The sequence below is a fragment of the Zophobas morio genome, unplaced genomic scaffold (assembly GCF_036711695.1).
Source record: "Zophobas morio isolate AGI-343-1 ecotype UQ-CSIRO unplaced genomic scaffold, CSIRO_AGI_Zmor_V1 ptg000030l, whole genome shotgun sequence".
Lineage (NCBI taxonomy): Eukaryota > Metazoa > Arthropoda > Insecta > Coleoptera > Tenebrionidae > Zophobas > Zophobas morio.
In genome coordinates, this window is record NW_026972135.1 from 478,476 (window position 1) to 502,237 (window position 23,762).

At 32.4% G+C, this 23,762-nt stretch overlaps 1 protein-coding gene across 2 annotated transcripts; it reads right to left on the bottom strand.

The window, feature by feature from the left end:
• Window positions 1–335: 335 nt before the first annotated feature.
• On the bottom strand, window positions 336–22,356 carry LOC135138201 (uncharacterized). Of its 2 annotated transcripts, XM_064068121.1 has the most exons (6): window positions 22,257–22,356; window positions 22,149–22,199; window positions 18,450–20,616; window positions 8,602–8,661; window positions 2,692–2,745; window positions 336–380 (listed from the first exon to the last, which is right to left on the bottom strand). In XM_064068121.1, the coding sequence occupies exons 1-5, from the start codon at window positions 22,263–22,265 to the stop codon at window positions 2,735–2,737; spliced, it is 2,298 nt and encodes a 765-aa protein (XP_063924191.1). In that variant the 5' UTR covers window positions 22,266–22,356; the 3' UTR covers window positions 336–380; window positions 2,692–2,734. The 2 variants fall into 2 exon arrangements, with proteins under 2 accessions (XP_063924191.1, XP_063924192.1); XM_064068122.1 differs by lacking the exons at window positions 336–380; window positions 2,692–2,745; window positions 8,602–8,661 and adding an exon at window positions 14,391–17,281.
• Window positions 22,357–23,762: the final 1,406 nt, after the last annotated feature.

The window sequence follows — 23,762 nt, forward strand, 5'->3', positions numbered from 1 at the left end:
AACTGATCTATGTGCTCATCATTTAGCTTAGAATTGGTAAACAAAACCATCTTGATATGCGTGTCAGACAACTTCGGCTCTTTTCTGAAGTCTTTGTAATACTTCTCGACGCTAAAGTTTCCACTCGATGCATTTAACTGCTCAATTTTTATTCCTCCTGATCTGCTAACGTGTTTCAACTGAATAGCGTACGTTTCCACTCGATCCTTGAATTTAATTTCAACTACAACGTCATCGAAAGAACCATATAGATTATCGTTGGACGACAAATAAAAATTTTCCACGTCATCGTCAATTATTAATTTTAAAATTAAATTGGCGATGTAGAGATGTTCGTAGTCTTTTCCTACGTCTGTAGTACCACTTCTCTTCTTAAATTTCTGAAAAGAATGTTTTATAAAATGAGAGGTCCAATTTAAAAAAAAGTAGTTGTCGACGCAGGTGACTGTAAAAATTCTAATGCTAAATAAAATTTGCAGAACATCAAGTATTTATAATAATTTTCAAAATCTTTCTTTTCAATTTTCTAATCAAAGAGTAGTTTCGGATTTGCTTATTTAAAAAAAAAATAATTAAAAAGCCATGCCGTTTTTGGATGAAAGTAAACGTGAGGGGAACTCCTGATTTGGCATTTCTTTTAAATCATAACCTCAAACTGATTATTGCCTAAATGCGTGACAAGGTGGTTATAAAATGAAAACCGTAATAATTTCCATCTACAACTATAAATCTCATAGTGGGGACTGAATATCTGACGAAAGTACATATGCCGATGACAATAGATGTAAAAACATCAATCTTAAAGATTGTCAAAATAACTATGTAACTAATGTACTGTGAGTTGTAACTAATATTTTATAATTGTTATAATTATGTTCTAAATACATAATTAATGAATAATAAGCTTTATGTACGATCGAATAATAATAAGTGGTTTTTGGCCCCCATTTTCGGGCGTAAAATAGCTCCTTTTAGCCCGAGTTGTTTTTGGCTCGTTCAATATACAGGGTTAGTTACGAGAGAATTACTTCTGAAAATTATTTTTACGCAATCCAAAATACTAATACCCTCTACTACTTGATATTATCTGAATTTAAAATGAAATGCCTAATCCATGATTGCTTTGACTTTGGCAGTGTCACTTTGACGTTAATTAATTTTTAACATTTTTTTTCATCGTTGACTCGCCTCTAGAGCCCCATTGGATCGACGACATACAGTCAGATCAATCTGGGCTATACTGAAGCCGTAAGTGCTCTACCAATGTTGTTCGCCGCTAATGTGCATGTGTTAATTCGCCATCTCTGCGTCACCTTGAGCATTTTCGAAGTGCAAATCTGCAACCTCTGGACTTCTTCGGCCATCCATTTACAAAAAAGCCGTAGCATCCCCCCCAAAATGCCCAACATTTTCAACAGATTAGTAGTTAAATTATTTACTTACTTGTTTGAGTTTGTGTTGTAACCTTTGAATAAAATGCCGTAAAAGGAATTTTTAGAAATAATTTTCTCGTGATTAATAGGTTGCAAAAGATCAAGAGGCACAATGACAAATTTATTAGCGGCGCCGGAGATCTCCGACTGGCTGCGGTACCACCATGGACACTCGCGTAACCTCCTTTTTTGCACTCATGACCTTTTTTGATAGCTTTCGCGCATTCACCAGAGTGCGGGAGGTCGAACTTCCCGCACACGTGCATTTAACTTCCCGTTGCCATGGTAACCTTAAAATACTCGGGTAGTGTCAACATTGTGATGTGTTGACGGCGCTGTCAATGCCGTTGTTTATAAATAACTCACAGTTAATCTCTTCAGTTTAAACGTTTATTCGTTGCAAAAAATATTGTACACAACACGTTCGTGAGCCTGCTTCCCGCATTCACGCAAATGCGTCACTCCCTTCGGTCGTGCCGCAAACAAGCGTTCATGCGGGAAGCAGGCTATCCCGAACTAGTTGCGTAAATTACTATTACATTTACCTTTAATTATGTTTTATTAACAAATTTATAATAGTTAATTATGCATCAAGGGCGTCAGTAAGACGTTACAAAACTTTATGTACGATCGACATTCAACACAGTATTTTAAGAAAAAGTTTCATAAAAAAGGTTACAACGAAGATGTTTTGATTTAAAATATAAAATAATAAAAATTGTGAATAACTATGGTGATCTGTCAACAAGCGTGTCCATTTTGTGATTTCGTACAATTTGTACTTTAAAATGGATCAAGAAAGTAATTCTCTGGACATTAACAGTTAAAGCAGCAAACGATTTTGTCGTGAATCTTTTGCCGTCGAAGTTAAGAGAGATTTATTATAAAGTGTACACGGATTTCCTCGGCTGGTGTAAATGTAAAAAATCGTGAATGTTACTGAGGAAGTTCTCTTGGTATATTTCAACGAGCTGAGCACGACTTACAAGCCTTCTTCACTATGATTACGGTACTCCATGATAAAGGCAAATTTTTCAATCAATGAAAAAATTTGCATTAGTACATACAAAAAATTATTTCCTTATACAGGGTTAATCACGAGAGAATTACTTCTGAAAATTATTTTTACGCAACCCAAAATACGAATACCATGTACCATTTGATACTAACTGAATTTAAAATGAAATGCTTAATCCATGATTGCTTTGAGTTTGGCAATCTCATTTTGACAATTGTGAAATATTTATTTCTGACTTACCTGTGAAGAATATTGCAACTGGTGGATTTTATTGGAAATATTTTCATGTTCGATCTGCAACAAAACGAGAGTTGAAGTTAGAAATACTCAAATAAGAAGTACACAACAAACGCTTTTTTTTATAAATAGAAAAAATTGGTCGAAGGTTATTTTGACAGAACTTTCCTCGCTCCACAAGGGTAAATAACACCCCCTCAACACCTGCGCCGCGAGGTTGCAAATTCCAAGGGGGCACGGTCTGAACAAATGCAGACAATATGAAATATTTTTAAAGCAGATAATCAGTGAGAAACGATGTATTCTTCATTCCTAGTGCTTGTTTAACTTTAACTGTTTTGTTTATGTATATGCTTCGAAAGAATTCAATCATTAGCACGTCATATCGTATCGACGCCGGCATTGAAGTACGTAACGGTGGCATTAAATACATGCATATGTGTATTAAAAGAACACTTTCTTTTAACTAAAGAGAGAACCAATTTAATTAATAATAATAATAATACTTTATTATACGCCAACTAAGCAATACAGTAATAACAAACAGCACAAATAATCTAACACTTTAAAATTAAATTTTGACATTCCCTTTTGAATGCGGTAAAAGAAACTCCAAAATAATTCAGGCTGTTATGTTTATTGGCAATTGCCAAAATGCTGTTCAAAGGAGAATGCAGTGCATAATTAAATTTATGAAAAGGTGTATAAAATGAACGTGTACCGCGAACATTACGAATAGGAACATTAATACCAACTTGACACAACAACTCAGGAGCATCAATTATCCCATTTAACAGTTTAAATAAAAAGCACAACTTATGATACGTTCTACGTGTTTCTAGTGATGGAATTGAAAGATAAGATGCTACAAGATCGATATTGTCTAAACTAAGTCCATTAGAATACAATTTAAATTTAACAAATCTTAAAAAGCTATGTTGTACAGCATCAATACGATTTATGTAAGTGATATAAAAAGGCGACCAACTGATACAGTTAAACTCTCAAATAGAGCGTACTAAGGAGTTAAAAAGAATCACGATGGATCTGATATTTTTAAAATTCCCTGTCCACCTTTTTATACAACCAAGAATTTTACTGGCAACTATATAATCATAATGATCAACAAAAGAAAGTTTTTTGTCTAAATAAATGCCTAGATCTTTTACATTGTCAACAACTTTTAGCGGCTCTTTGTTTAGTAAGTACAAAGGGATGGACGGTTGACTTTTGCGACTGAAGCACATTGTTTGGCATTTTTTAATATTGAGAAGCATTTCATTGCATTTACACCAACTCTCCAGACACAAGAGATCGTTTCTCAAAACACTCACATCCTGTGCTGTTTCAATTCTCTTATACAACTTCAGATCATCTGCATATAATAGAGATCTAGAGTTAACATTTGAGCAAATATCGTTTATAAAGATATTAAATAATAAAGGGACAATTATTGACCCCTGCGGAACGCCAGATGTTAACTCGTACGTAAATGACCTAAATTTCATTACTTCAACAAAGTGTAATCGACCACTAATGTAAGAATTGAACCATGAAAGCAATGGATCTCTTACACCATAAAGATAGAGTTTGTACATGAGTAATCTATGATTAACAGTATCAAAAGCCTTGCTGAAATCGGTGTAAATGCAATGAACCTCCGCACCGACTTCAAAAGCATCAAGAATCTCGTCAACAAAAGTCAAAAGATTGGTTAACGTTGACCTGCCAGAACAAAAACCATGCTGATATAAGCTAATTACATTCTTAAACGACTCAAATACAGATTTGTACACAATATTTTCAAAAAGTTTTGATGGAACGGACAATATACTGACAGGGCGATAATTTTCAATATGATGTTTATCTCCAGATTTAAAGACTGGTACAACACACGCCGACTTCCATAAATCAGGAAATTTACCAGAGCGAACCGAGATCGAAAAAATTTTGGCAAGTGGTACCGTCAGAGAATCCCTACAATTATAAAAAAATATAGGCGGAAGTCCATCCGGGCCCGCACCTTTATTAAGATCGAGAGACTTCAATTCATTAAATACAATATCTTCTGTAATATGTACATTCTTGATATCAACAAGTGATTAAATTTCATAGGGATAATTATGGTAACTACTGACACTACTTTTCGTTTAAACAGAAGAGAAGTAATTGGCAAAAGCGTTTACTATGTTTTCATACCCAAGAATATGACTATCATTATACTTCATGGTGTTCGGAAGTTCACAACTATTTTTCATATTTTTAACAAAATTCCAAAAGAGTTTGGGATTAGAATTAATCTCGGATTCCGTTTTGTTGATGTACATATTATAACATTCAGAAATAATTCTCTTGTAAGCATACGCGGTTTTTTGCCCAAAAAGTATAGCTAGAAAATAGCAAGATAGTATAAGAACAAAATAAATTGACTGATTCATTAATTTCTTTTCAGACACCCCGTATAAGCAAATCTAAAAAATATTAATGCAATGATAAATCACAAGTACATTCATACTTTGCACATTTAAGATAGGATTTTTCCAGCAAAATTTTGGGGTGGCGTCACTAATTTTTTAGGGGGATGAACAAATACATTTTAATCAAAAATTTACCATGCTTATGATAACTTTAAAACATCTCCAAGTTTTCAAAGCATTCGGTTTTGTAGTTCCTGATTAAATTAATAAAATAAATTGACGCATGCATTTTTTTTTTTGAGTCATCCTGTATATGCAACTCAAACAAATATGAATGGAATGATAAATCACAAGTACAGACTCATCATATTTTGTACATTTTAGATAGGATTTACTCAGCAAAATTTTGAGCTGACGTCATCAATTTTTTGGAGAGGTTGCAATATTTTGATCAAAAATTTATCATGCCTCTCATAACCTTAAAATATCTGCAAGATTTCAAAGCATTCGGTTTAGCAGATTGAAAATGAAATCGCAAAATTTTGTTTTATGGTTTTTATTTTTTTTTCCAAAAATTTGGACGTTTTGGTTAAAAAGCTAATACGGAATCATAAACTACATGTGTAGCACTATGTTATTTTATACAATTTAAGACCCATTTACTATGTACAATTTTGAAGTGACGTCATCGCATTATTGGTGGGGATGATTAGACCAATTTTGGTTAGCGTTTTACAATTTACATGATATTTCTAATATAAATGCAAAATTTGACAACAATCGGTCCAGTACTTTCGGAGATTTTCTGTCTAATAAAAATACGGGACGGCAAACAGACAGACAGACAGACAGACAGAGACAGAAAAAAAAAAAAAAAAAAAATAAATGTAAAAGTAGAGAGTCGGTCGACGGACTCGATTACAATACTTCCTTTGCTTACGCTCGGGAAGTAAAAAGGAACTTCGTCAGTTTGATCTTTGTCTAAAGTGTTAACTGAGAAATTTTCTAATTCATGTACATATATCTAATGTTAAAGAAGAGTTAAATCGTTGACCCACAATCGATTTGGAAATATTGGAAAAATAAATAATAATAATAAATAAAAAATTGGTCTAAGGAGTTTAGACAGTACTTCCCTCGCTGTCGGAAACGTGACGACTGAATGCCTATTATGTTTTTTTCGCATTAGATTTCAAAGCATTCGGTTTTGTAGTTCTTGATTAAATCAATAAAACAAATTCACGCATTCATTAATTTCTTTGGGTCACCCTATATATGCAAATCCAAAAAATATGGATGTAATGATAAATCACAAGAAGAGATTCATCATATTTTGTACATTTTAGATACGTTTTATTCAGCAAAATTTTAGGGTGGCGTCATCCATTTTTTAGGGGGGGATGAGCAAATATGTATATTTTGATCAAAAATTTACCATGCTTATGATAAATTAAAAAATTTCCAAGATTTCAAAGCATTCGGTTTTGTGGTTCCTGATTAAATCAATAAAATAAATATGCGCATTCATTAAATTTTTTGAGTCACCCTGTATATGCAAATCCAAAACATATGAATGGAATGATAAATCATAAGAAGAGACTCATCATATTTTGTACATTTTAGATAGGGTTTATTCAGCAAAATGTTGGGATGACGTCATCAATTGTTTGGAGGGGATAATTAAATATATTGTGATCAAAATTTTGTCATGCTTATCATAACTGTAAACCATCTGCAAGATTTTAAAGCATTCGGTTTTGTAGATTCCAAATTAAATGTCAAAATGTTGTTCCCTAATTTTGATTTTTTTCCAAAAATCTGGACGTTTCGGGTAAAATCTCAGTTCGGAGTCATAAACTACATGTGTAAGACTATGTTATTTGATACAATTTAAAACCTAATTACTATGTACAATTTTGAAGTGACGTCATCACTTTTGTGATGGTGATGGTTAGACAAATTTTGGTTAGCGTTTTACCATCTACATGATATACCTAATATAAATACAAAGTTTGACAACAATCGACCCAGTACTTTCGGAGATTATCTTTCTAATAAAAATCCGGGACGGCAGACAGACGGACAGACGGACAGACAGACGGAAACGGGAGACCTATTTCTTCATCTTCTAGGGGTCATGAAAGATCGAGAAAATGTAAAAGTAGAGAGTCGGCCGACGGACTCGATTACAATACTTCCTTTGCTTACTTCTTATTTAATAAGCGGAAGTCGAAGCAATAAAACCGATGGTCGTTTTGTTTACAGTTTCTCTGTTTGACTCTCACGTATGCTGTTACGCTTGTCATCTTAAATTAAGAATGCTTATACATAAACGATTTTCAGTTGCCTCTCATATTACACGCCGGCGCCATATACGTGAGTAAATTGTTTCGTTATTTTATTGATTATAACAAATCAATATTCAAAACGACCCAATTCATTTTCCCGAAAATTTGGGAATACAATAATTTTATTCTTAGTATTACACTACATCTATCCCAACTGATATACGTGTCCTTGCAAAAATGTTGATGACGTCATCGCAATTTTTTTTTAAATTCCCACTACAAAAATGTAATGAGAAAAAAACACAATAGCCATGCAGTCGTCAAGTTTCCGACAGCGAGGGAAGTACTGTCTAAACTCTTTAGACCAATTTTTTCTTTCTTTGGTTAGTGTCGTTTACGTCCTATATGTATATCATACACGTATACTTCTATATTAGTTAATAAAGGGATTTCTCGTTAAGAAGTTAAAGTTAATAAATACTGAATTAGGAAAAAAATCTTCTGAAGTTATTTAAATAGAACTACCCTAATTTTTGAAGTACAATCAAACAAAATAAAAAGTTTGATGTAGCAAATTTTGGGTTTTATATGACAACCCGTATAATGTAAAATAAAAATATCGATGACGTATTGTCAAAATTTTGCCGAATAAATCGTATCTAAAATATGCAAAACTCTATCCTTGTGGTTTATGAATGCATTTTAATTTTGTATACCTAATTACTTATACAAAGTGACCCAAAAAAATAAAGCACGAGGCACCACATTTTCTAAAAATTTGGGAATACAAATTGATATGTGAGTTCTTGCTAAAATGTTGATGACATTTTGTAATGGTAAAACTCACTTGAAACATACGCATAGCATATTTCTGTACTTTTACTTCAACACTACATATATCTTTATTTTAACTTCTGGTAAGTGTCGTTATAAAAAAATCAAATTCGTAAAACCCCTATTTTATAATTTTTCACCAATGCTGGAAATTGTGCTAAATAATCATGGACCACTTTTTTCAGAAAATAGATCCACTATCAACAAACAAATATAAATGAACCGGTGTTTTAATTCCTAGATTATAATAAAATTAAATTTTCTGCAAAAACAGAAAAAAAAATTGTTGTGTTGTTATAAACGATACCTAATCATACACAATATGCTGATTGATCGAATTTTAAACAATAAATTGACATATGCAGCTAACTTACCGACGACGAAGAATTCTGAGGTATTCCGTCCCGGTCTTCGACATTTCTTCCTTTCGCAGCCTGCAGATATAATTGAAAATAGTATATTACAAAATATATTCATAATGAACAACTCACCGTTGCCATGTTTAATTATTGAAAAAATAATCGTTATATAATTGAAATTTGCAATAAAAGTTATGCGGTTTCAACTACTATTATGATATTAGCTGAATTATTCGGAAACTGCTTTAACTGATACTAAAAAAAAGCAGTCAATATTTATAAGAAATTTAATCTTATCTTTTGTCAGGGTAATTCCATATATCACGGGAGTGACAAAATGACGACTATTTATTTTCTTCCAAATTAAAGACATTTAATTTAATTTAAACAAAAGTTAAAATGCAGACTACAGGGCAACAGATTATTTATTTAAAAAATCTGGGGGCACGTTAGAGACAGGAAAATTAATTTGTGGTGTGACACCTACAAAATTGAGTTTGGGATCACAAATTAATTATTTTCTCTCTAATCTGTCATGATACTTTAACAGTATTTATATACATAATATCTTGCATTGTATATACTTTGGAATAACAAAAAAATATTCGTCCTTTTGCCGCACCCTTAATATATATTTGGCATTACCCATAACAGGGGCTTAGCAAATATTTTTTAAAACTTCGATATTTGGTTATTATTCAAGGTTATTTACAGAGAACAAACAGATTAAGACTTTTATCTATAAAACATACGCAGTTCCTGCTCCTACGGCGGCATTTTTCAGAAAAAGTGTGGAACATATGGAATTCGAGGAGGGGGAAGAATCGGTGAATGGATGTTTATTTTGTCTTCCCGTTGATATGGTTTTCTTTTAAACTAGAGGGACCAAAATTTGTTCAGAGTAAAAATGGTCCATCTGAATGACTACGATCCAGGATCTTTCGAACTCTTCAAACGTGGGTCGTCCAAGTGTCCCTTCGATATTTTTCTCGACTGATCGTAGACAAAATTTTATGGTGGATGATATAGAAAAATGTTTAGTACCGATCTGTTTTAAGTTTTAGTTATTTTATTTAAATATATTTCTATATATTTTCTTGTTTATCTAGGGTGTAAGATTTCGAATTTGGCAAATTTTAATTGCTTAATAAACTAGATATCCTTGAACGACGGACATTTCTTGCCCTCGTAGCCTGTAAAACTCATTGCGAATAAGTGACCATAAAATGTGCCGTCATCATTCATCAGTCATCACTCATCACTAATAAAATAATCTATTGTTGCCATATTTTTTTGATTCAAAACAAAAATAGTCGCTAAATGGTGGTGCAAATCCAATATCGTATTTTGTATTTCCAGTACTGAATTTACATGACTTTTAATTGCAACTTTTAATTATATTATAACGGTTATTAGAACACATTCAGTCTTGTCGCATTTATCTGTTTTTATTAATATGCAGTTAAAATGTGCCACAAAAATCGTTATTCCAATTTTCGTCCAGTGACGATGTCGATATGGTTTATAATTTATAAAATAAACTTGGTGATATTATCTCCTTCGTGCATCTTAAAAAACGGGGAGTAGATTTTTTTTCATGCGTCAATATTTGCTTATTTTCCCTGTTATTTACAAAATCAGAAAATAAACAAATCGGATAGGATTTTCTTTGAAAATATAAAATATTTGTTATTGCGTAATTTGTTGAATGATGCGCACTTTACACGTAACTGATTTAATGAAGAAAACGTGAAATAATTGCTCTTCACTTCCTAGATAAAATAATTAAAACAAATAAGGGATAAAGCTTAAACTTTAAAAATATGTTTTATTTATTTTTAAAATCATAAGGATATCCTGAAATTAAAAGTACCGCAGAGGCGTTACTGAAGACCACCAAAAAAAGATTCCAAAAATAAAAGTGGTTATATTTGTTTTTGTTTTTTTTTTTTAACACAGGCCTCTTTGAAAAATTGTACAATCTGATTTGGCGACATTTTATTTGTTATATCTTCTATACATAAAAGAATATAGGCAAAGCTTAAATAATACCCCGCCAGTGAGGCGCAAATTCCAAGGGCCAAACAAGTGCCGACAATATAAAAAATATATGAAACAGCTACGCAACGGGAAAACATGTTTTCTCAACATCTCATAGATGCGTAACTTCGACTGTTTATGTTTCGAAAGAATTTTACTATTAGCACGTTGCGATAACAAGCATCTGCGTTAAAGGAAATTGGAATTCGATTGATTTCGATTAGGACTAATGTAATTAATTAAAGTACAGTGGAACAACAGGCCAATTATAATTTTGGGCGAGCTGTTATTATATTTATTCTTACATTTACTAAACAGTTGGATGAACCGCAGTTTTCTATTTGTTTATGGGTGTTACAAGCTAATGAGCATTCTGTTTCGTATATATAATTATATAGAGTCGGTGTTTACTAAACATGTGGCATAAATTGAGAGGGTTATTCCTTGGATTTTTTTTTTTGTTCTTGGAAGATTTTCAGAAGGCCACTTTGTTTCGAAGGTACAGAACAGGGTGATAAAAGTAAAGTGAAATGAAGATCTACTGCACTGGGGCTACGGAATACGTCAGAAATACGTTTCCATTGTGACTTGTCATCGTTTCCTTAGTGACCTGAATTAACGGATGTTAAATTAAGTACATGCAACTTTAAAAAAGTCATCTAACGCTTTTATAAAATAAAGAAGCATGCTATGCGTATGTTTCAAATGACATTTTCTTAACAAAGATTTGTGATGACGTCTTCAACTTTTTAGCAGGAGCACATATGTCAGTTTGGTGTAATATTAGTGACAATAATTAACAGTACTGTATTCCCAAAATTTAGAGGAAATGATTTCTTTATTAATTATTTGGAATCAAACTATATAAGCAAATGTACAAAAATCTGAATGCACTAATAACAGTTTCCACATTTCCTATTGGATTTGCCCAGCAAAATTTTGAAATGACATCACCAAGTTTTGGAGGGCGAGGAAAACGAATATATATTTTGATTAACAATTTGCCATGCTTACGATAACTTTAAGACGTTTACAAAATTACAGAACATTCGCTTATGCAATTTTTTCCAAAAATCTGAATGGTTAAGGTAAAAAATTAAGACGGATTCATAAACCACAGGTGTAGGACAATATTATTTTATGAAATTTAAAAAGCATTTACTATGTAAAATTTTTAAACGATGTCATCAAATTGTTGGTGGGTATCATCAGACAAATTTTGGTTCGCATCTAGCCATTTATACGATATTCATTAAATACGGTCCAGTAGTTTCGGAGCTTTAGTATATATTGTAAGTTACTATAACCACAATATTTAAAAAGCCAGCATCAGTAGTAAATGAGGGTGTGGATTTGCGCTAGTGATCGATAAAGAATGTGCTAAAGGATAGAGGCACTTCTCTTCTTAAATTTCTGAAATGAACGTTTTATAAAGTAAGAAGTTCAATTTCAATAAAAACATCTGTGGGTATTGTTGGTGATTTAAAAGCGACCGTACGGTTTTCAGTTTTTATTTTGTTCTTTACTGTTCGAGGGTGTCAGGGAGAAGAAGGAAGGGTGTTTAAAATGGTACACAGGTAAGCTCGGTTTCGAAGAGGTGGAAGTAGGTAAAAAAGGAGTTTAGAAAATTCTAGAAGGGAAAAGAGAAAGTATGTAGGATCTTAGGGCAGGTAGACGAAAGATAGGAAGTATTTACATTTATACAATTACTATGAATGCCCTCAGGTAGAACACCTGATTTTGTGGGAACGGTTGTTCCTACACATCTATTGATTTCAAAGATCGTTGTCGACGTAGGTGGCTGTAAAAATTCTAAATAACTCGTCGACAACCATTTTGAAATATCATTAATCTGTAATAATAATAATAGATACAGGCTGTTCTATTAATTCGCTGCTATTTTTTTAGACACGAACGTTTATGCTAAATTTGACAACAACGTGTTTCTGGCATGCAGTTATACAAACTAAAATATTGTTAAATTAAAAATTTAATTTTCTTTAACCGCTGATGGGCTGATGCTTCAAATTTGAACGTGCTTATAGTCGAATTCTTTCGAAGTATGCACATAACAGTCGAAGTTATGCATGTGCTGAGAAATTCTTATCTTATCCTACATTCTTTCCCGTTGTATGAAGAAATTTTAACGAATTTTACCTACTCATTTTAAGTTCAAAAAGATGCTTAATTTAAATAATTGATAGAACTCTTCGAAGACGACGGCACAGTAGACGATTTTGTTGACATAATGGAAGTTTGATTGGTGATTGGAAAATATGTATATAGAAAGTTGCCCTGCCACGCGATATCGAAAGAAAGTTGACGAAAACTGTAAGAAGTATATCGAAGATATTAAATTTTTGAAAAATATCGTAGCAGATGTAAATTCTTTTAAAACATTTTTACCAAATTTATTGACAAGTATTTATTATCACAGTTTAGTTTCTAAATCTTAGGAAAACAAATACATGATTTGTTCAACATAATTATGGTATTAATTTGACTCTTAGCAAAGCTATTTTCACAGAGATTCAAGAAGACAATCAATACTTATTTATAAAATAACAATAATCTTATCTTTTAAATAGACCTTAACAAAAATATGTTTCTTTTAAATAAGTACGGAACAGTGCCTGTTATTATTCGCGATTATTTACCAAATGGAGAACTAGAACAGATCAGATTATATTTTATTTAAAAGTTTGCCAGCGTAGTTTAATATACTATCTCTAAGCTCCAATTTGTGGTGTCAAATTTTTAAAACATACGTTCCAAAGATAACAATATTTACCAATCTATGAGTCAATGTCGATATTCTATTACGGCAACTTATTTAGCTTGTTCACTATGTAAAGAGGCGCTAATTAATAAGTAATTTTTGGAAACATCAGTTTGAGTTATCGCCTTAACAAATAGGTTTTCTTTATCAATATTTTAATGCTTTAATATCTAATTTGGTTGGAAACAAATCAATTTAAGACCCAATTTTGTCTTATTTGTTTAAATTTAAATAATATGAGAGTATCTGTATGTATCTGGGCTCGTTAATTACCGAGGAAAATGCCAAGTGACATCAAAAGAAATAAATCGACGAGTAACACACTCAGGGCTTTTCATTCATTATTATCATTATTTATATCAAGACTGTTAACAAAGAATAACAATAAAGAGGTACTCTGGTCGTTGATCGATGATTCTTCCGTCCGAGAAAATTATGGGTGGACAGTTCATTCCAAACTATACAACTAGAGCCATTCCAAGTGACTTTAACCCTAATATTTAATGGGCCGACAAGAAGTGAGCTTAAAGGATCACTACAGTTGTAACAACCAACGTGCGTACTGTCACAATTAGCAAGAAGTTGGGTGGAAAAGAAATTTCTTCTCAAAAATATCGTTGAACTCATCATCATCACCAGGTGTTTCCTGAAAGGGTGGTGAAACGCTTAATCCAGCGAAAGCAGCTAAGTCGTCTTGACGAGTGAAAAAATCGGACAGAGCGAACCTGACAGTAAGAGCTGGTGACAAGTGAGAGTTTATGGGTTTATTCAAGAATCGTGACATTAGTATGTAATAATGGGCAACATTAATAGGTATTGCATTTATTATCACAATTTAATTAATAAATCTTAGGGCCGGTTGCATAAACACAAATCAAATTTAATCTCTGATTAAGAACAATTGTAACTATGATAATAACAATCGTTACTATGGAGTTAATCAGAGATTAAATTTGATTTGCGTTTATGCAACTGGCCCTTAATGTAACAAATACATGGTTTTATTGCAAAACATCCGGTATGGTCACAGGGCGTAACAGTACATTTTACGCTACACGCTGTATCGGAAGTCTAAATGGAAACCTGGTCAAGGGTATAATGTCAGCAGTGGTTTTGTATTTTTCAGAATTGAATTATGAAAGTTGTCATCCGTTTGTCGTATCGACTGTTGTAAATTAATAACGTGTAAATTGAATTAAAAAAAAAAAACAACAGAAGGCAGCCTTTGACCTGACTTTGAATTAGACACCCGTTGATTTTAGTATTCATAATACATAAATACATAAACTTGGATGTGTCAACTTCGAAGGACGTCAGATTATACATATAATACATAACATTTATGACACATAACATAGATTATTCCATAGAATTAAAAATTTAAGAATTCGTCAAATCGATCGATATACATATGTACACAGATATAAACTTAAAGAAAACAGTGCAGGTTTCAATCCTTTACGTTTATATTTAAAACATTTAAATTGATTAGATGACATTAAACCTTAAAAATAATTAGATCCTACATAACTACATCCCAAATTGTTGAGATATCTAGTCATTTCTCTACAAATTTTTAGAACTGGATTAGAACACTAATAACTGCTATGGCAGTACTGTATTCCCAAATTAATGGAGTGAGTCGTTCTTGATTTAACTGATAAAATAAACAGCCATATTCATTAATTTTTGAGCCACTTTGGATAAGTAGTTTCAAAAGCTATGAATGTATTGATAAACCACAAGTATGGAGTCATATTATTTTGCATATTGCAAAGAGAATTTACTCGACAAAATTTTGGAAGGGGATAAACGAATAAATTTTGTGTAACGATTTACGATGTTTACGATAGCTTTAAAACGTGTGCAAGATTTCAAAGCATTCGATCTTGTAGTTCCAAAGTTAAATTGGAAAATGTTGGACGTGTAAGTTGAAAATTCAACACGGATTCATACACTACAAATGCAGGAGTATCTTATTTTATAAAAATAAAAACAAATTTTACATAAAATTTTTGGTTAGCGTTTTACCATCAACATGATACCTCCCAATGTACATATAGTTTTCACCAAAATTAAAAAACCAGCACCTGTTGATTTCAGTTGCTAACAAAAAAACCTCCAGTCGTGATTTTCATATTCTTAGAGCGGCACTACGACTTTTACCGTTGAAACTTCAACGGACATCAAATTTGTCACAACAAAACACGCAATCATTTTAACGTTTGTAAAATTTGAGTTCATTATCTCACTTTAAAACGTTTTGAAACTTCAAAACATTTCCAAAATCAACCATTGTGTCTTGATATCGTTATGAGTTAGTTTTAACCAATCCTTTTTTCAAACTTCAATACTAATACTACGGTGCTGTCAATATTGTGTATATATTTTCAAGGTAGAATGCAGTGTTGATGGTTTTTTAATTTGGAAAATAATGTACAAAATTTAACAATAATCAGTCCAGTAGTTTCGAAGATTATCTATCTATTTGTGAGAACTTCTTGACGTCGGCAACTGTCTTATGTAGATATATTAAGTTTCGTGAACGATTTTTGTTTCATTTTTTTCAACAAAAATATATTTATTTTGCTTCCAAATTTTGGATTTTTACGCGCGTAAGCTACCGGCAGTTCACCACTCTGATCCGAAACATACAATTTCGCACCATTCGATACTAATAATTTTACTACACCTAAAGTTCCGTATTCACAGGCGCAGTGTATTGGTAGCCGTCCATTGCCATCCGGAACATCCACTTTCGCACCATTTTTACACAAAAATAAAATTATGTCACATCCGCACCGGTGATTTCTGCACGCATAATGCATCGATAGCTGACCACCTCTGTCCGGGACATCAAATTTTGCTCCGTTCGTTGCCAGTGATTCTACCATGCTTAACTTTCCGTGTTCACAAGCATAATGTATCGGCAGCTTTCCATCTCCATCCGGAACATTCACTTTCGCTCCATTCTTTACCAGTAATTCTAGTATATGTAAATCTCCATGTTCACAAGCATAATGTATCGGCAACCTACCATCTCCATCCGGAACATTCACTTGCACACCATCGCTTAATAGTACTTTTATAATATCTGAGTGCCATTTTTGAAACACATAATGAATCAGTAGATGACCATTTTTATCCACAACGTCAACTTCCGCACCATTCGTTGACAGTATTTTCACCATAGCTAAATCTTCATGTTCACAAGCATAACATATCGGCAGCTGTCCATCTCCATCCGGAACATTCACTTTCGCTCCATTCTTTACCAGTAATTCTAGTATATGCAAATTTCCATGTTCACAAGCATAATGTATCGGCAGCCTTCCATCTCCATCCGGAACATTCACTTTCACATCATTGCTTAATAGTACCTTTATAATATCTGTATGCCATTTTTGAAATACATAATGAATCGGCAGCTGGCAATTTCCATCCGGGACGTCAACTTTCGCACCATTCTTTAACAGTATGCCTACTACACCTAAATCTCCATCCTCACAAGCGTAATGAAGCGGCAATCGACCGTCTTCATCTAAAACGTCAATTTGTGCTATGTGTTTTAAACAATTTGAATGCCCCTTTTCACGTGCAAGATGTATAGGACGTTTTCCGTGCCTATCGCGATCATTCATGTTCGCTTTTCTGAAAATTAGTGAACGTAAGGTTTTCGTTAAATTTTTTTCACACGCATAATGCCCCAACGGCTGACCTCTCGAATTGGGCACATCTGTTCTAAATTCTGGAAAATGTAACGCAAAACTCAATATTTCGTCAATTTCCGAATTCAAAACTAAAAGATCTTCTACGCAATCCCATTCAGAAATAAATCGTTCTTCCGAAAGTATTTTTTTTAATATTTGCGTTGACCTGTTGAAAAGAGCTAAGGCTAGAATGCTTCTTGGACTAATATTATTGTATGTGGTTTTTAAAGGAATAGAATTTTCAGTACACTCATAAATTACTGAACAATCAAATCTAATTGCATAATATAAAACTGCTACTAAATACTCTTGATAGAATTCATTCCCGTCATAGAATGGAATCAAAAATGGTAACAAAATCAGCAACTTTTTAAAACACGAATGACCCGATGCGCTGAATTTATAAAATTTTGGTGCTATATCACGATAATTTAAGGTTCTAACGACTTTTTTATTATTGCTGATTAACCATTCCGTGTTAAAACTTTTGTCATTCATAATAATATTGTTTTTAACAAGTGGATAACTTTTATTCCAGGCGCATGCCACTTCCAAAACGTCACGACCAATGAGGTCTTTTTGACTTAGATCGGTATGTATAAATTCTTCCAGAATTGAAATATTCTTATATATAACACCAACCAAACACCTTGAATTTCCTGCTAACATTAAATCTAAAAAAAATCGAATGTTTTTATATCTACTATCAGAGATAAATTTATTATCGCGTGCTTTAGAATTCTCGTGTTCAAATAGATATAACGCTGCAAAATATTCACCGTATGAATTGTGAATGAATTCAACATCATATTTAGATATAATGCGGCTTATAAATCCTACACCATCTCCTTCGTTTTTGATTTTTTCTACAAAATTGTCTATCGTCTTGTCGTAAGAGAAAAATTTATTTAAAATCTTTTTTATAAAAGAATTATGAATATAATAACTTGCAGCTAAACTTTTATAATAGCTCATTGTAACGTTCTTTTCGTTTTCAAAATTGCGGTTATTTTGCTCATTTTCTAATACAACTACATTTTTATCCTTATACAAAACATGAAATTTTTCCGCAACAAAATGTTTATATAAATCAAGAACAGTGAAAATACCGTCTAACAACGGTAGGTATTTATCTCTGTCGTTTGAAAATAATTCTGTAAGCATTGAAATTTGTAGAGGAATCCCCAAAATTTCACAATTTGGAAAAGACATTATATTTTTTCTTATTTTATTAAAAGTTTCATTTAACTCGTCACCGGTAATCTCTAAACGGTTTTTTATATATTCCTTTTGTTCGTCTTCACTAAATTGTTTTATATTTCGCGCAAACGTACCTAACTTGTCTTCCAACATATCCCTTAAGTTGATTCGGGAAGTCAACCATTGCTTCACTCTTTTTTCCGAAAACGCAGTTACCAAAGTTAAGATGAAATTTTGAGTGGCATCAGATGCTTCATCGAGTCCATCCCATATTAGTTGTATTTGATTTTGTTCCAGCATCGTTTTGAACACTTTCTCGTGGAACGGATCAACGCATTCCTTAAAAGTTTCGTCTAGGATATATTTTAAGAAATTCTCCACGTTTGACTCATGTTTCTTGAAGTGTAAAGCGTGATTTCTGGAGTTAATTAAAATGATCCATTTTGTCGACGTACTACTCTTTTTTAAACTCTTCGTTAATGTGCTTTTTCCCATTCCAGCATCGGCGCAGATAATATTGATATTTTGTCGAGAATGACTAAAGTACTGGAGCTCGGGTATAGTGTACTCCATAAAGTCACTTTGTAGACGAAACCTCTCAAGTTCCTTGGTATATTTTCGTTCCGCGCCATAATTTTCACTTTCCATCCATTCCAAACGATGATTGTCTAAGTATCCGACGTGATGAAACTGAGTTTCTAAATTTTTTTTACAAAATTCAGAAAATTCCTCCTGTGAAACTTCCTTTCGACAAACATATATTTTCTGTTCATGAATTGTGTTCTGAATGACCTCAACGTCATCCACGTCGCTGATTACCAAATTTGGTAAAAATTGTTTGAAAGAACTGACATCTGTTACACAATCAACTAAAACAATTGTATTTTCTTTAATATTTTTCAAAAATTTAACATCTATTAAAATTTTCGTCAATTTTCTTTCGACGTGACTGGGTGGTAGAGCATCTTTATATTTTCCAATCAGCAATGTATCTTCCACCATTTCAACTAAATCATCTGTAGTGATGAAGTTGTCGCTATCTTCGCAGATTTCTAGCAAATATTTCAACACAGAGTTTTTTTGCCCTTGCAATGAATAAGTAAATTTCGTTAGGATGTCTTCATACAACTGTACGTGTTTTTTTAGGTCAGACAATTTTTGAAACAGGTGCGGTTTTTGCTGGCCACGTGTTTCATTAAACATTTGTCGATTATTATTATTATCTAATATAATTAGATTTTTAGCCTGGCATGTTTTAACTGCTTGATAAACTTGTGGGCATCCTTCAACGACTAACGGACTTTTTCCCAGCAACCACATGAGCAGCGATACTTTTGTTGCGTCTTTATCATAGAGACTATCTTTTGTTTTTATTCCTTTTTCGATAAGTTGGTACTTGTAATTCATTTTAATCATTTCTTCTATGTCATCAATATCGTCGACAGCGTTTGACCAAAATGAGGCGATTTTCTCGAAATTGTTTTTATTTATATAAGTCAAGTGAAATTTCGAAACAGCTTCGCTAAACATTTTTCTTTTGGCGTCCGCTAGTCCACCAGCAACGAAAGATAACGGTCTGATAAAAGGTGAAAACACACAAAGACTTATCAAGTGTTTCATCCACGTTTTATTTAATTTGGTTTTGTTTCCTTGCTGCATACTCCACCGGGTTATAAAATGTAGGTACTCTCGGAAAACGATGTCGTTGCATTTGAAATATGCCTTGAAAGTCTCAAGTGTACATGTTTCTAGTTCTTTGACATCTGACTGATCAGTGTAGAGATACAAATTTTTAAAAAAAGATCCATACTCTTTGAAATTATCTTCATTTTCTTCAAATCTGTAACACTGTCCTCCCAACGTGGACATACGTGTACTTAGCAAACTGTCTTGTTCATGTGGCGTCAATTTGCCAAATTTAAACCGATCTATGTGTTCATCATTTAGCTTAGAATTGGTAAACAAAACCATCTTGATACGCGAGTCAGACAACTTCGACTCTTTTTTGAAGTCTTTATAATACTTCTCGACGCTAAAGTTTCCACTCGATGCGTTTAACTGCTCAATTTGTATTCCCCCTGTTGTGTTGAGGTGTTTCAACTGAATAGCGAACGTTTCGATACGATTTTTGAATTCAATTTCAACTACAACGTCATCGAAAGAACCATATGCACTATCGTTTGACGACAAGTAAAAATTTTCTACGTCATCGTCAATAATTAATTTTAAAACTAAGTTCGCTATGTAGAGATGTTCGTAGTCTTTACCTAGGTCAGTAGTACCACTTCTCTTCTTAAATTTCTGAAAAGAATGTTTTATAAAGTAAGAAATTCAATTACAATAAAGACATACTATATTTATTTCAACATGGTTGTCGACGTAGGTGATTGTAAAAATTCTAAGTGAACAGAATTTTTAAATAAGGGCGATGCCGTTTTTGAATGAAAGTGGACACGTCTTTTCGATCACTCATCATGCGTCGACAACCTTTTCGAAATATCATTATCATTAATAATGTAGTAATAGATACAGGCTGTTCAATTTATATTTGAACATAGGATAATATCGATATTTGAGAATTGTAATAATTAAAACATTTTTCATAAACACTATGTATATTAAAGTTCAATTTTGTTTATACCACAACAAAACAAAAATATTTGAACTTTTACTTCAAAAAATGCAATTGCTGCAATTTTTTTAGAAACATTTCAGGAAAATCTGAGACGAACGTTTATGATAAATTTGAGAATAACCATGACATACACGTGTTTCTGGCAGCAGTTATACAAACTAGAATATTTTGAAATTGAAAATTTAATTTTCTTTAACCGCTGATCCTTCAAATTTGAACGTGCTTATAGTCGAAATCTTTCCAAGTATGCACATAAACAGTCGAAGTTATGCACGTACTGAGAAATTCTTATCTTATTTACATTCTTTCCCGTTATATGAAGAATTTTATCTACCCATTCCAAGGTCAAAAAGATGTTTATTTGAAATAATTTATAGAACTCTGCGAAGATGACAATTGACATAATGGAAGCTTGATTGCTGATGCAGAATATATAGAAAGTTGCATGCCACGCCGTTATATCGAAATAAAGTTGACGAAAATTGTAATATATAGATATTACATTTTTGAAAAATATCGTGGCAGATGTTAATTCTTTCGAAACTTTGTTACTAAATTTATTGATCAGATAAATAATAAAGAAGTTGAGTCTACATAGTAAGCTAACAAATACATTTCTATTGAAGAAAAATACCCTCGAATATGCATGCAAAATACCTTAGGAGTGAAGAAAGTTTTCGCGAACTTTTTAATGATTCATTTATCTCATTTAAACAACAATCTAGGGAAATTATTAGCGTGTGACGCAGTTCATTGCAAAAAGTTTAATCCGATTATGAACCATTAATCATTCAACTATTTTATACTAAAATACAACATTTATCATTTTTAGTACCTGATCTTACTTCCATTGTGTTGACTGATAATTGATAAAGTACAAGTGCAAAAGTGTATTATTTTATAAAATTTAAATAGCATCCGTGATCAACAAGTACTCTTCAGTTGGTACTAATGAATTTCACTTGAAACTGGTAGAGCAGTCGCTTGACCTTAGCTTCTACTGAGAAAACTGACACGGTTGACAGTGATATTATTTATGTAAAAATTTGTTATTTATTACCATTAAAACTTCATAATAAAACTTTCTTCAGAGCTTAAATTCTATTTCCAACTCAAACAGTGTTGATCACGCTGTATTTATCATCTACAGCTGCACGATTCTTGTAAAATATTAAATTAACATTAATATCTAACTTACCGGGGAAAAATTGTCAGGTGTTTCATATTGTCCGTCGATATTTGTTTTTCCCTAAAAATATAATTGCAAATTACTTATTATAAAATGTACACATCACCAACTACTTACGGTTGCCATTTTTAATTAGAACAAAAAATAATAATCGTTATACAATTGAAACTTGCAATGAAAATATCTATGGTTACTGGTATTGTGGTATTATATATGGACTATTCGTGATACAGATTCAATAAAACAAGCGATAGGTAGGTATTAATAAAAAATAATCTTATCTCTTAAATAGTCCTTATGAAAGATATATATTATCGTTATTATTCAAGGTTATTTAGAAAATAGAGAACTAACAAACCGTTATTTGTAGTGATGAAGCGTCTACTTGTTTAAAGTCCATCTTAACTTATTCTAAATGTAAAGAACTTTCAGAATTTTAAAACACCTTATTCGTGTATGTTGAATTTGATCTATTGTTAGAGTATTATGTTGTTTTATATTCTGTCCTTCTAATTTTTTTTCGATTTGTTCTATATGTGCCAAAAGGGATAATTACCATAAAACGTACCATGAATACACAGTTACTCATCTGCCTGAGAACGGTACCTAACCTACTGCGTACCAAAACACGCGTGTAGCAGTGTCCCACAAACAAAGAAATTTAAACTCTTAAAAGTTTTTACTTTTCTAAGAAAATTAACAGATCGGATCATTTTTGATTTAAAAGTATGCCAGCGTAGATTAATTTTATCTCTAAAAAATACAGATCAAGTGGGATACGAAATACTCAGCAAATAAAATTGAATAAATAAAAGTTTTCTGATTTATGTTATCCTGAAAAAGGCGGAGTCATAAAAATCTGCTACGCCCCTGAAGGACGCAGAGGTAGGTTTTGAGTAGTGTCAAAAAAATGTTCTAGTGGCGACAAATTTGTATGCGCTGAAATATCCCGAACGTAGACATCCAACACATATAACTTTTACAAGACTTTAAATTAAATTACGAAACGTTTGGTTTCTGAGTCAACGAAAAAGTGTTTTAACTTGGACAGCGAGATTCGAGTTTTGGAGACTGTTTTTCACATTGGGCAACAGAAATTGGCGTAAGTCAATCTTCTATTTGTCGAATGTTAAAGTCTAAGAAGTTCCATTCGTACCATATATAGTTACTTCATAAACTATGCGAGATTGACTTTTCATGAAGACTAACACTTTGCAATTTTGTTCGATAACCTGCTAAATGATCTCAGTTTTATCAAGAACGTTTTATTTAGCGATGAATCCAAATTTTCCAACAATGGCACTGTAAACAAACATAATTACATTATCCCCAAAAAAAATCCGCGATGGGTTTATTTCAAGCAAATTATTTCCAACGACTTTTATTTTAAACGTAAAGCGTGACAGTGACGTTTTTAAAACGACAAACTTTGTAGATTTGTGATATTTGTTAAATTCTGGTGCTACCCTAGGAATAAAGGAATAATATATTTTGGGTTGGCGCTAATCATAAATCACATTCATTATTTAGGGCGAATCACCCTGTATTGTTTGATAGCTCCGCGTCTAAAAAAATCTAGACGCAACCAGAAATGCTATTCTAAACCATCTTTCCATCTTTTCT

Bases quoted from the DNA above. Each gene is read 5' to 3' on its own strand.
- LOC135138201 (XM_064068121.1), bottom strand. The intron at 20,617-22,148 runs GTAAGTTAGATA...CATTCTTTTCAG, and splicing joins CACCTGACAATTTTTCCCCG to AAATTTAAGAAGAGAAGTGG. The intron at 8,662-18,449 runs GTACGTTTGCGC...TTATATCTGCAG, and splicing joins TATGTTGGAAGACAAGTTAG to GCTGCGAAAGGAAGAAATGT.